The sequence below is a fragment of the Schistocerca piceifrons genome, chromosome 1 (genome assembly GCF_021461385.2).
Source record: "Schistocerca piceifrons isolate TAMUIC-IGC-003096 chromosome 1, iqSchPice1.1, whole genome shotgun sequence".
Lineage (NCBI taxonomy): Eukaryota > Metazoa > Arthropoda > Insecta > Orthoptera > Acrididae > Schistocerca > Schistocerca piceifrons.
The window spans coordinates 525,426,270-525,439,851 of NC_060138.1; the positions used below are offsets into that span (position 1 = coordinate 525,426,270).

General features: G+C 41.5%; 1 protein-coding gene across 3 annotated transcripts in view; it reads right to left on the minus strand.

Annotated features, from left to right (window-relative positions):
* Window positions 1–13,582, minus strand: part of LOC124798356 (IQ domain-containing protein E-like) — a 284,773-nt gene that overhangs the window by 172,736 nt on the left and 98,455 nt on the right. For all 3 annotated transcript variants that reach the window (XM_047261722.1, XM_047261731.1, XM_047261738.1), the window contains exon 4: window positions 9,016–9,244. In XM_047261722.1, coding sequence (XP_047117678.1) covers window positions 9,016–9,244 — 229 coding nt within the window. The remainder of the gene's footprint in view (window positions 1–9,015; window positions 9,245–13,582) is intronic.

Here is a 13,582-nt window from a genome sequence, read left to right on the forward strand (position 1 = left end):
TTTTCCCCTTCATGTGTATTGCTGCATGTAAAAATTATCTCCTTTCTCTTGCTTGCTATTTTCATTGTGACAACTGAAGATGGGCGTTTGATATATTGCTCAATTGCAGATGTTCCTCCAAAAGGACTGTTTCTAGCCATCTATGTCCAGCACACCTTTAGCAATGAGCAGTCCCTCTCCAAATATGCCACGTGTCTCACCAAGGTTTTCACAGACTGAAATTACCTTCCCAAACTTGTCCAGAAACAGATCTCCACACCCTCTCCCACCTCCCCAATCCACTGTCACAGACACAAAGGAACACTCATCTTGTAACTTAGTATCACCCAGGATGGAGCAACTGAACTGCATCCTCTGCCAGGGTTTTGACTATCTCTCATTGTACCCTGAAATGAGAAATGTCCTTCCCATCCCTCACACTGTGATATTCTGCTGCCCTCTGTACCACTGCAATACCTATGTCTGTCCCTACCCCAACTTGCTCCTAACTGCTCGTTTCATGGCTCATATCCCAGCAACAGACCTATATACAAGACCTGTCCCATACAACCTCCCACTACCATGTATTACATGTACTCCAGTCCTGTCACAGGAGACACCTACTCCATCAATGGCAGGGCAACCTGTGCGAAGCAGCCATGTGATCTACCAACTTATCTGCAATCACTGCACAGCACTCAACATGGGCATGAGAACTAACAAGCTGTCTATCTGCATGAATGTCCACAGCCAAACTGTGGCCAGGAGACAGCTGGACGAACCAGTTGCTTAGCATGCCGTCCAACACAATGTGCTTCACTTTAATGACAGCTTCACAGTCTGTGCCATCTAGATTCTTGCTTTTCTGTACTGCACATGATGTCAGTTTGCAATAGTCCTTGTCTTCCATCTGCCTACCATCTTCCATGCTCCCACCCAATGCCTTCTATCCTATCAATGCAACTACATATTCTTTGCCATTCTCTACTTCCCTCCTCTCCTTCTCCCTTTCCCCCTTCCCATACCCCCCCCCCCTTCGCCTTTCCTGTCCATACTATGTCTCTGCACCCCTCCCCTGCTACATCTCCCATTCCCCAATGCACACCTCTTCTGCACTCACACTACCAACCCCAACTAGATTACTGCTCAGCTCAGATGCAGTTGCAGCCACGTCTCAGCACACAAAGGTGGCAGTAGCCAGCTGGCCAGCTGTGTTTGAGTTGTTCTATTTACGATGGAGAACTGTGCTCAAAAGTCGGATAATTCTAGTACAGCAACCTTCAAAATGCATTTGATACACACCTGCAGAAAAATATTAGCTAACTGCTGCCAAGGCATACATAAAGAGTTAATTCAATGTGACTCGTGACAATGTTAGATGTCACTGACTGACATTAAACAAAGTTAGTTCCAATGTAGTTCTGGGAGGTATTATGTGTTAGTTGGAACTTGCACTATTTCAGAACACTAAGGAATAAACATTGAGTTACCTTGCTTTAGTATCTGAAGAGGCATGACAACACTGCCACACTACACTGTCAGTGCGGGTACTTCACAGACTGACAGTGGCTCTGTAGTAACCAGGGAGCAGAAGCCCATGAGATAATATAAACCTGCTGTGCAAATCAATCTACAGGAAGCAGAGTGTCTGAAACCACGCAGAGACCTGCACAGGAATAAACTTAGCATGTGGCTGCTGTGGGCCGCTAATGACTGATCACTTCACAACAACACGCAGCATGAAGAGCTAGGTGAGGTTTGCAGTGGGTAAACGCAATGTAAGCACTGGCCTGGTCAGCTTACTGCCACCTGCACGTACATACTTCTGTCAGCAGGTCTGCCCACACCATGAGTCGCATGCGCCCTCTACGGCAGGTTTCTGCACTATTCTGCTGTGCTATGCATGCCAGCTCATCTGACTCCTTCGCGATGTCTGCTGGCAGGGATACTGAATGTGCAATGTAAGCTTACCTTTGCATAGGTCACATTCCTTCCACTGCACACTGCCACAGTTGATTGAAAATCTACTGCCATCTAGAAATTCCAAGTGCTGTCACTCAGTTGCATACTGTATAAATACTACAATAAAACTACTCAGTAATGTTGAGAGAAAAGTGGTTTCTTCTAGAGTCTAGTTGGCAGTGCGGTCAAGTCACCAACACTGCGACCAACTTTTGCTGTTTGTCACATGCGAAGATTCAATACGCAGTTGTGAGTTTGAAGACATGAGTTTTCAGGAGCACGGTGTCTACAGTATGAAGTTAATATGTGTGATAATTCAGTGCAGAGAGTTGGCGAAATTAATTTCTCTTCCTGCTGTTTGAAGATAAGCTCTGTATGAAAGTCCTAGGAAGACAGAAACTGGATATCAAGTTAGTCAAGAAAACTAATAATAAAAGTATTAAAAGTGTAAGGATTTTCAGACCGGACATTTAAAGGAAAGCAGAATAGATATGTGGTTGTGGTATTAAGAACAAATTGTAGTGTTTTCCATGTTTGTTGTTTGTAGAAGAAAATTCAGGATGTGAGATTCCTCGGACATTTGGGACAATTGGGGACATTTATCACAGACAAAAAACATGAGCAGTCTAAATCACTTATGACCACACAGCTAGAGCACAATTTTTTTAGAGAAACACGACATTAGACAACAGCTGAACAGTCCTCATAAACAGTAAATTGAAACACACCCTCACCAGATTTGTAAAAATCATTACGTCCTCTCTAAAATTGTGGATTGTATTAGATTTTGTGGTGATTTTGAGCTCATGCAGTGTTGTCGTAACTGCCGTCTGCTTCACGTCTGCTGTGCAGCGAGCTACCTTAATTTGAGTATTAACTGTATTTTTCTTACTTGTCACTTCTTCTTCCGTGTGTTTTTGCTTTTAGGAAGTTTTAATTGTCAAGTGCTAGCAATAGTGTTCCATAGATTCCGTGTTTGTTTTGAATACAGTCAGAGATAGTCCCTTTAGTCAACCATAGTGCCAGTAGTGCTAGTGTTTGTTTTCAAAACAGTCCAAAAACAGGTAGTGCTATTTTCATTGTTTTCTACAGGAAGTGGCTAGCAACCACAGTTTAGTCAACAATCAGCCGCCTTTAGTGAATTAGCAGTCTAGTTAAAAGTTGATTAACTCTCTACAGTAAATTGATTTCTTAGGATGGATAGGATGTGTGACTGCTGTGTATGGACGCAGGAGGAGCTGGCCACTGTTCACGAACAGCTGAGTGTGTTGATGGCCGCGGTCAGCCGTCTTCAGGCTGCTGCCTCGGAGTGTAGCGGCAGTGGGGAGTCTGGTGCGTCGCATGGTACACCCCAGGTGTTACATGCTTCACCCACTGTCCCTGCTGTCGAGACATCTTCACGGGTAACGGGCGCGGGTGGGCCACCCTCTCCCCAAGGGGAGTGGCGGGTTCAGCGGCGTTCGCGGCGCACGAGGCGGAGGGTAAATGTGGAGGCTGGCCGTGTGGCATCGCCCGCTCTGCCTGTGAGTGGACATGTGGCCGCTCCTTCAGCAAGGTCTGAGCAGGCACACGGGGGGAGGGGTTTATTAGTTATTGGGAGCTCCAACGTTAGGCAGGTGATGGAGCCCCCTAGGGAAGTAGCGGAAAGGTCGGGGAAGAAGGCCAGTGTTCACTCTGTCTGCTTGCCGGGGGATCTCATCCGAGATGTGGAGGAGGCCCTGCCGGCGGCGATAGAGAGCACTGGTGGCACTCGACTGCAAATTGTTGCTCATGTCGGCACCAATGACTCCTGCCGTCTGGGTTCAGAGGTCATCCTCAGTTCGTACAGGCGGTTGGTGCAATTGGTGAAGGCGGAAAGCCTCGCTCGTGGGGTGGAATCAGAGCTAACTATTTGTAGTATCATTCCCAGAACCGATTGCGGTCCTCTGGCTTAAACCAGAGGCTCAGACGATTCTGTGAAGATCTGGGGTGCAAATTTCTTGACCTCCACTATCGGGTGGAGAAATGTAGGGTCCTCCTGAATAGGTCAGGCATGCACTACACGCCGGAAGCGGCTACAAGGGTTGCGGAGTATGTGTGGAGTGCACATGGGGGTTTTTTAGGTTAGAGAACTCCCTCCCTAGGCCCGACAAGATGCCTCCTGAGATGCGGCAAGGTAGGAGTAGGCAAAATGTAACAGGGAATAACGATATTAATGTGCTAATAGTAAACTGCAGGAGCGTCTATAGAAAGGTCCCAGAACTGCTCTCATTAATAAACGGTCACAACGCCCGTATAGTACTAGGGACAGAAAGTTGGCTGAAACCAGATGTAAACAGTAATGAAATCCTAAACTCAGATTGGAATGTATACCACAGAGACAGGCTGGACAGTGAAGGGGGAGGTGTGTTTATAGCGATTAGAGGTGCAATAGTATCGAAGGAAATTGATGGAAATCCGAAATGTGAAATAATTTGGGTGATGGTCATGATTAAAGCAGGCTCAGACATGGTAATTGGATGTCTCTATAGGCCCCCTGGCTCAGCAGCTGTTGTGGCTAAGCACCTGAAGGATAATTTGGAAAATATTTCGAGTAGATTTCCCCACAATGTTATAGTTCTGGGTGGAGATTTTAATTTGCCGGATATAGACTGAGAGACTCACACGTTCATAATGGGTGGCAAGGACAAAGAATCCAGTGAAATTTTTTTAAGTGCTTTATCTGAAAACTATCTTGAGCAGTTAAATAGAGAACCTACTCGTGACGATAACATATTAGACCTTCTGGTGACAAACAGACCCGAACTATTTGAAACAGTTAACGCAGAACAGGGAATCAGCGATCATAAAGCGGTTACTGCATCGATGATTTCAGCCGTAAATAGAAATAGTAAAAAAGGTAGGAAGATTTTTCTGTTTAGCAAAAGTGACAAAAAGCAGATTACAGAGTACCTGACGGCTCAACACAAAAGTTTATCTCAAGTACAGATAGTGTTGAGGATCAGTGGACAAAGTTCAAAACCATCGTACAGTATGCGTTAGATGAGTATGTGCCAAGCAAGATCATAAGAGATGGAAAAGAGCCACCGTGGTACAACAACCGAGTTAGAAAATTGCTGCGGAAGCAAAGGGAACTTCACAGCAAACATAAACATAGCCAAAGCCTTGCAGACAAACAAAAATTACGTGAAGCGAAATGTAGTGTGAGGAGGGCTATGCGAGAGGCGTTCAATGAATTCGAACGTAAAGTTCTATGTACTGACTTGGCGGAAAATCCTAAGAAATTTTGGTCTTATGTCAAAGCGGTAGGTGGATCAAAACAAAATGTCCAGACACTCTGTGACCAAAATGGTACTGAAACAGAGGATGACAGACTAAAGGCCGAAATACTAAATGTCTTTTTCCAAAGCTGTTTCACAGAGGAAGACTGCACTGTAGTTCCTTCTCTAGATTGTCGCACAGATGAAAAAATGGTAGATATCGAAATAGACGACAGAGGGATAGAGAAACAATTAAAATTGCTCAAAAGAGGGAAGGCCACTGGACCTGATGGGATACCAGTTCGATTTTACACAGAGTATGCGAAGGAACTTGCCCCCCTTCTTGCAGCGGTGTACTGTAGGTCTCTAGAAGAGCGTAGCGTTCCAAAGGATTGGAAAAAGCACAGGTCATCCCCGTTTTTAAGAAGGGACGTTGAACAGATGTGCAGAACTATAGACCTATACCTCTAACGTCGATCAGTTGTAGAATTTTGGAACACGTATTATATTCGAGTATAATGACTTTTCTGGAGACTAGAAATCTACTCTGTAGGAAGCAGCATGCATTTCGAAAAAGACGGTCGTGTGAAACCCAGCTCGCGCTATTCGTCCACGAGACTCAGAGAGTCATAGACAAGGGTTCACAGGTAGATGCCATGTTTCTTGCCTTCCGCAAGGCTTTCGATACAGTTCCCCACAGTTGTTTAATGAACAAAGTAAGAGCATATGGACTATCAGACCAATTGTGTGATTGGACTGAAGAGTTCCTAGATAACAGAATACAGCATGTCATTCTCAATGGAGAGAAGTCTTCCAAAGTAAGAGTGATTTCAGGTGCGCCGCACGGGAGTGTCATAGGACCATTGCTATTCACAATATACATAAATGACCTTGTGGATGACATCGGAAGTTCACTGAGGCTTTTTGCAGATGATGCTGTGGTGTATCGAGAGGTTGTAACAATGGAAAATTGTACCGAAATGCAGGAGGATCTGCAGCGAATTGACGCATGGTGCAGGGAATGGCAATTGAATCTCAATATAGACAAGTGTAATGTGCTGCGAATACATAGAAATATAGATCCCTTACCATTTAGCTACAAAATAGCAGGTCAGCAACTGGAAGCAGTTAATTTCATAAATTATCTGGGAGTACGCATTAGGAGTGATTTAAAATGGAATGATCATATAAAGTTGATCGTCAGTAAAGCAGATGCCAGACTGTGATTCATTGGAAGAATCCTAAGGAAATGCAATCCGAAAAAAAAGGAAGTAGGTTATAGTACACTTGTTCGCTCACTGCTTGAATACTGCTCAGCAGTGTGGGATCCGTACCAGATAGGGTTGATAGAAGAGAGAGAGAAGATCCAACGGAGAGCAGCGTGCTTCGTTACAGGATCATTTAGTAATCACGAAAGCGTTACGGAGATGATAGATAAACTCCAGTGGAAGACTCTGCAGGAGAGATGCTCAGTAGCTCGGTAGCTCGGTACGGGCTTTTGTTAAAGTTTCGGGAACATACCTCCACCGAAGAGTCAAGCAGTATATTGCTCCCTCCCACGTATATCTCATGAAGAGACCATGAGGATAAAATCAGAGAGATTAGAGCCCACACAGAAGCATACCGACAATCCTTCTTTCCACGAACAATACGAGACTGGAATAGAAGAGAGAACCGATAGAGGTACTCAGGGTACCCTCCACCACACACCGTCAGGTGGCTTGCGGAGTATGGATGTAGATGTAGTTGGAGAAGACACTGCTGAACTTGATGTTGTGCTTAGCCTTTTGAAGGCTACTATTTTCAAAGGTGCTTGAAACATATTCAAAATGATTTATTTTCTTGTATTTATAATGACTGAGTACAAAAGGAAATCGCTGCTGCTGAATTTGTGTCAGTTATGGCAGATGAGGCAACAGATACCTCAAAAATTTATCCATATCACTTAAAGAAGCTTTACTGGATAATTCGATAATGTTATTTCTTAAAGCTATGATGGTGCGGCTATTATGAGTGGTCATCATTCAGGTGTACAGCCTCTCCTGAAAGAGCATATTAAACAAGTCTATTTTGTTCATTGCTGTGCCCATAAGCTGATCTGATTTTAGCCCAAGCAATGAGTCACAGTAAAGACATCAGAATTTTTTTACTGACTTTAGTGAGATTCCCAGTTTTTCTCATAATTCATCCCAGAACACAGCAATGTTAACTGACATTCTGAACAGGAAAGTCTGCCATGTTTTCAACACAAGATAAAACTGTAATCAAAAACGGTATAAGCTGTGTATGAAAATAGAGAGTCGCTTGAGTAATGCCTTCAGTAAATTGAACTTACATCTCGGCAAAACTACTACACTTACACAGATGAGAGGGCTCCACCTGAAATTAGAGCACCCAGCATTTCAGTTTTGGTTGTTTTTATTCAATCATATTATGCCACATATTGACATAGTGTGCAGTCAATTACAAAAACAAGCAGTTGACCCACTGACTGTACAATAAGGAGTAGAACATGTCAAAAGAGCTATATAGCACATCTGAGGTAGCGTCACTGACACAATTCCCATGTTTAGAATGACACTTGTATCCTGTGTAAAGAGAAGAGAGAGAGAGAGAAAGGGAAATGCTGCAAAAGAAGTGTGGGATACAATTATCACTCAAGTTACTGGACCCTTTGATTTCACATGGCATCTTGTCATTGTAACTTTATTTAATTCCGAAAAGTTTTTGGTTTGTATACAAGTCAATAATCTGCAAACATTGTTGTAAAGGTCTTGTGAAATATATCCTTTCCTTGAATACAATTAGCTGAAAATGGAGCTTCAGATACAATACATGAGCAATGAGTTTAGAATTCTCATGGATGCTGTTCCACTTCTGCAATTCCTGCTCGAAAATAATTTGCAAGAGTCTTTTAGTGAAACAATGAACTCCTGAAAGTGACTGTTACCATACCAATGACAACATCTGAGGCGGAGCAATCTCTTTCTACCCTGAAGAGAATAAAATCTTTTCTGTGAACTATTATGAGCCAAGAGAGGCTAATAACACTAGTGGCACTCTTCACTGAGAAGGACTTCATATGCAGCATCAGAGAGTTTGATGAACACATCACTGACAGATTCTCTGTGCAGAAGGAGAGGAGAATGGATTTTTCTTACAAACATTCCTCAGAAGGAAAGTATCTTTCCATACAGCAATTATTTTGCTATTCATTTTTAGCCTTTTATGTTAGTTAATTGGAACTTTCCTGTGTACGCCCTAGAATAGTATCATTGCTGGATCCATAATGTTTTCTAATACCAGTGAAGTAAACTGCCACCCTTCAAAGTCACAAGCTCTTGTTCTTTGTTTTCTTTTTTAATTTTACTATTCACTCAGACAATGAATAATTTCTAAAAAATGTTCTTGAGAGCACTCTACAAATTAAAAGAATCTTTCCTTTTCTCCTGCACTCATTTTTACATATCTTCTCAGATTTTATTTTAAATTTACCAGTCTTCAGTCTCCCCCAGTGCACGTGTCAATTCCAAGTGCAAAATATGTTCAATGGAGCTTCTTGATTAGAATTTCTATTGATAACTACATCTTAACAAGTTTATGCCATACAACACAATTTATGAAGATGATTCACAATTGTAGATTTATGAAATCTTCCCTCAACTGGAATTTATTTATGGATAGCGTACACTAGCAAGAAAATACATAAGCACACTAACTGTCTGAGCAATCTTTTACTAAACTGACATGTTCCATATCATAATGTTTATTTTATTATCTACAGAATATGGAACTAACTGCAAAACTATACAAACTTTACTACAGAACTACCAACCTCCTCCTGCAGTCCCTGGCTGAGAATCACCATCATTTCTGAAAAGTGAAGTTTCTTTCATAATAGATGCATCACTGGCATGTGAAGTTGGTGAACATGTGGAAAATTTCACACAACTAACAGGACAACTGATTCCGCTACTATCCACATCAAGAAAAATATCAGATGGTGTAGGTAAATCACGTGATGTAGCTATCAAGTTGCTCAATGCACTTGTTGATCTTGTTTCCTGTAAATATACGTTTCAGAGTAATTTTAAATTGAAAAACCTTTTTACAGACCTGTAAAGATACATTTCAGAGTAATTTTAAATTGAAAGACCTTTTTATAGAAGGACTGTTACTTCCATCAAAGAGCACTATTAAATTTTACTGAATATTGGCGTTTTTCTATGGTAGACTTTCAGAGCAACAAACAGCATAAGTAAACCACAGTACATCAAATGCATCATCTACAGAACTGAAAAATTTCCACACTTACTTAGATCCATAATTACTAAACGAATTTCTTAAATACTAGCAACAAAATGTAAGTATGATGAATCTCACATCAAATATTTCAGGAGCAGTTTGTGGTATTGTGATTCTGTTTTCAACCAGATGATTTATAAGAATGTTGCCACTAAACGATGAATTGTGTTCTCTCATAGTTACACTAAGAGGCATACCGACAATCCTTCTTTCCACGAACAATACGAGACTGGAATAGAGGGGAGAACCGATAGAGGTACTCAAGGTGCCCTCCGCCACACACCGTCAGGTGGCTTGCGGAGTATGGATGTAGATGTAGATGTAGATGAACTACAAGTATATCAGTATCAACTTCATATTTTCAAATGGAATAATACTAATTTCTGCTTCTATTGTCATAGATATCAAATGAATTCACCGGCATTTAACTATTTGAAATTCAATAAGTAGCCTCACAGGAACAAGAACATTATGAGTAAGGATTTATCCATTTTGAGCATCAAAGAAATTTTTGTCTTACGTAGAAGTTCATGCTGTCTTACAGAACTGTCATATCCAGTCGATGGATCACTCCTGCTTGACACTGATTAAAAAATCTAATTATAAATTCAGAACAGCTGAGAAAAGTTTAATTTAAAATGGATACTAATAACACATGGCTACATATGACTGGTCCACACACCAGTGGAAGGTTAAGGATGTAGCATCTAAATTTGATTCATTAGTTGTCTACAGCAACAGTTCTGCCTTTGTTTCTGCCAAGCCTTGAAAGAAATGTACCACAAACTGAAAAGATTTCTAAAAAAGAAAACTCAACTATGAAGAAAATAGCTTAGTATAGATGAAGTTAACATGGGTTTAATTCTGAGAAATATGTTTAAATCATAAAATTAGAACATCAGCGAGGCAACATAAAGGAAATCACAAAAGAAAATTCCATTTACGCCATTGTGTCTTCAGAATGTCCACTGTCTACTGAAGTATACATCTGCAGTTGCTGGTGCAAGATGTTCTAATCAGACTGCAGTAATACGAAATTTAAAATCCTCTTGGGTTTTTGCAACTTGTGCACAGATTTTGAGATTGCTCCAGAGAAAAAAGTTCAGTGGTATCAGACGAGGTGTTCATGCAGGTCAGATGATAATACCTTCATGTCCTATCCAGTGAGCAGGAAATAACTGAGTAAGAACTTTACTAGCCACAGGCGGGTAGTTAAACGAGCAACCATCATGCTGGCACCATATAGCTACACTAGGAGTGCCCATGTAACGAGTGGTTTTTCACACACTGCATTCCAGAAGAGGCACACAACCATAAGCTCGCTTCCCTTGTTTCAAAAATGGTCAAGCATGCTTGGCAAATACTTTAACATGGTGTATTTGATGATGAAGGGGCTGAATACGTTTAAGGAGGGTGGTCAAATGTACGACCCAACTGAAAGAATAACATGCTAAATGTCACAGGGTCACGTAGCACAATTTCAGCTTTATGCTCAGCAGCTGAAATGGCTGCAAAACATTGGTTTAACAAGTGATCCTGCAGTCGAAGATTATCTAAAGCTGGCAAATTTTGTGACTGGGCGTAAAAAAAGGAAGAAAAATGGATATTTAACAAATAAACATGACCAATGCTTAAATCCTATTGGATAAATAATGGTACCTATACCACTGGTTTGAATTTTAATGAACTGATTATTTATTCGTCTAATAACACTGCAGTGGTAACACTGGTTCCCGTCAGATTACCGAAGTTATGCACTGTCGGGCTGGGCTAGCAATTGGATGGGCGACCATCCGGTCTGCCGAGTGCTGTTGGCTAGCGGGTTGCACTCAGCCCTCTTGAGGCAAACTGAGGATGGGTGACCATCCAGTCTGCCGAGTAATGTTGGCAAGCAGGAAGCACTCAGCCCTTGTGAGCCAAACTGAGGAGCTACTTGATTGAGAAGTAGTGGCTCCAGTCTCGTGACCTGAGATATGGCCAGGAGAGCGGTGTGCTGACCACATGCCCCTCTGTATCTGCATCCAGTGACACCTGTGGGCTGAGGATGACATGGTGGCCGGTCGGTTCCATTGGACCTTCTGAGTCCTGTTCGGATGGAGTTAGTTAGTTAGTAATAACACACAATAAATTGAAATGGTTGCTTTACAAGAAATATTTACATAAAGGATAAAATAATTAACAACACCAGAACAAATGCAGTTAAGACTGTAAATGTGATACAAGAGCTAGCAGAATTCCACAAGTCAACTGATCATCTCAGTGCACATATTACAAAGTCCCACACCACTTACGCTGTTTACGGATCACTGGCTAACTCACATATAGTTAGCATTCAATAACACAATAAAAATCTAAATTTTCACAATGATTCATACCATCCATATGGCTAACCCATCACAAATCTTGAAAACAGGTGAAATAATTCTAAGCCCTGTTCCTCACAACCACAGAAACTTGCGAAAAGTGAGGGTCCCGAATGGCTGCCTGATTCCAAGTTTGGCTTAGCAGCAAATTCTTCTAAGTTGCTGCAACTGTTAAAGTACCACTTGACCATCACGACTTCAAAGTTATTTCTCAATTCTGGGGTAATTGTAAGAATCAGTTATTAGAACCCATGAAACGTACACAATGCAATTTGTTTAAGCTTTCTACGCCTTGTGCCAAGTCTGTGGCAGTCGTCTGTTTCACATATCATGAGGCAAAGTAGGAAGTCCAGGTGGCCCATGATTACATGTGTGATGTAAGTATTATTTGTTGCTAATTAAGGACTGTTCTTCTGTTGTTATTATTGAGTTTATAAAATATGAGTAAGGGCAGTGTAATAGTATACAGATGGTGTCATTGATCTGGAAGCTGTGCAATCATTAGGTTTTTGAAGTAGTGTGATTATGAGCAGCAAATATGTTTGCAAATAATGAGCTGACAGGATTGAGGAGTTGGGATTATCAAGAACACAGAATCTAGGATTAGATCTATCTGTTGTGAACCTTGTTACTCCTTTTTCTGGTAGGGCATTTGAGGATGTGTCATTGTTTGTGGAGGATCTCTTGTCATTTGTTGATATAGAGGGGGTATCAGACAAGAAATTATTGTTAAGTAGTGAGATAACACCTTTCAGGAAAAGCAAAGACCTTTGTATGATGCACAGAAAAGCTAAAAGAAGGCAAAAACTTTTGAGTAACTAAAACAGGGATTACTGAAAAGGTATCAGAAACAAAATATTGCACAGTTTTTGTGAGCAGCTAAGTGTTATTGCAAAGAGGTCTAATGAAGCCACAGAGGATGTTTCAGACAGAATTAGGAAAATCAAGGTGTGTACATACCAATCAACGCAGAGTGATGGGGAAAACAAGTTGTTGTTACAGGAAACTGAGCAAAGGGCATTCCTGAGGTGTTTGGCACTGGAAATGTCTAAGAGGGTGCACACTTGGGCACCCAAGGATCTCCATGCAAGAGTGAGGCTGGCACGGAATTTGAAGAAAGTGGTAGCCCCTGGGGGTCAGAATTGCAATCATACCCAAAAAATCTGCAAACAGCTCACGAAAGTATTGATTTTGCTATAAGTATCATCTTTCGGACAGTAAGATGATTACAGACGGTTAACCCATTCCAAATACCATGGAAACAATTGATAATCCTGGGCAGTGCCAGTATTTCTCAACGATGGAGTTGAGAAGTGAGTATCATCAGTTGGAGGTGACTCCAGATGAAATACTGAAGACTGTTTTTGTTATCATGAGGACATTACCAGTAAAGAAGAACATCACTTGGATTGAAGAACGCATCAGCAAGTTTCAGAATTTGTTAGAAGAAGTGTTGACGGGTTTAAAGTCTCATCAACATTTAGCGTACTTATATGATGTAATTGTTCTTTTGGGAGAAATGCAAGGTCATAAGCAACGACTGGGAGAAGTATTCAGGAGAGTACAGGCTGCACATTTCACATTGAGTACCTGGAAGTGTCATTTTGCATTGGAAGAAGTGAATTACTTAGGACCTGTACATAGTAAGGATGGTATGAGGACCAATATGAGATTGATACAGGTTGTGCTAGATTTTCAAGCACCAGGGATAAGCAAAGAAACACAGTTTTTCCT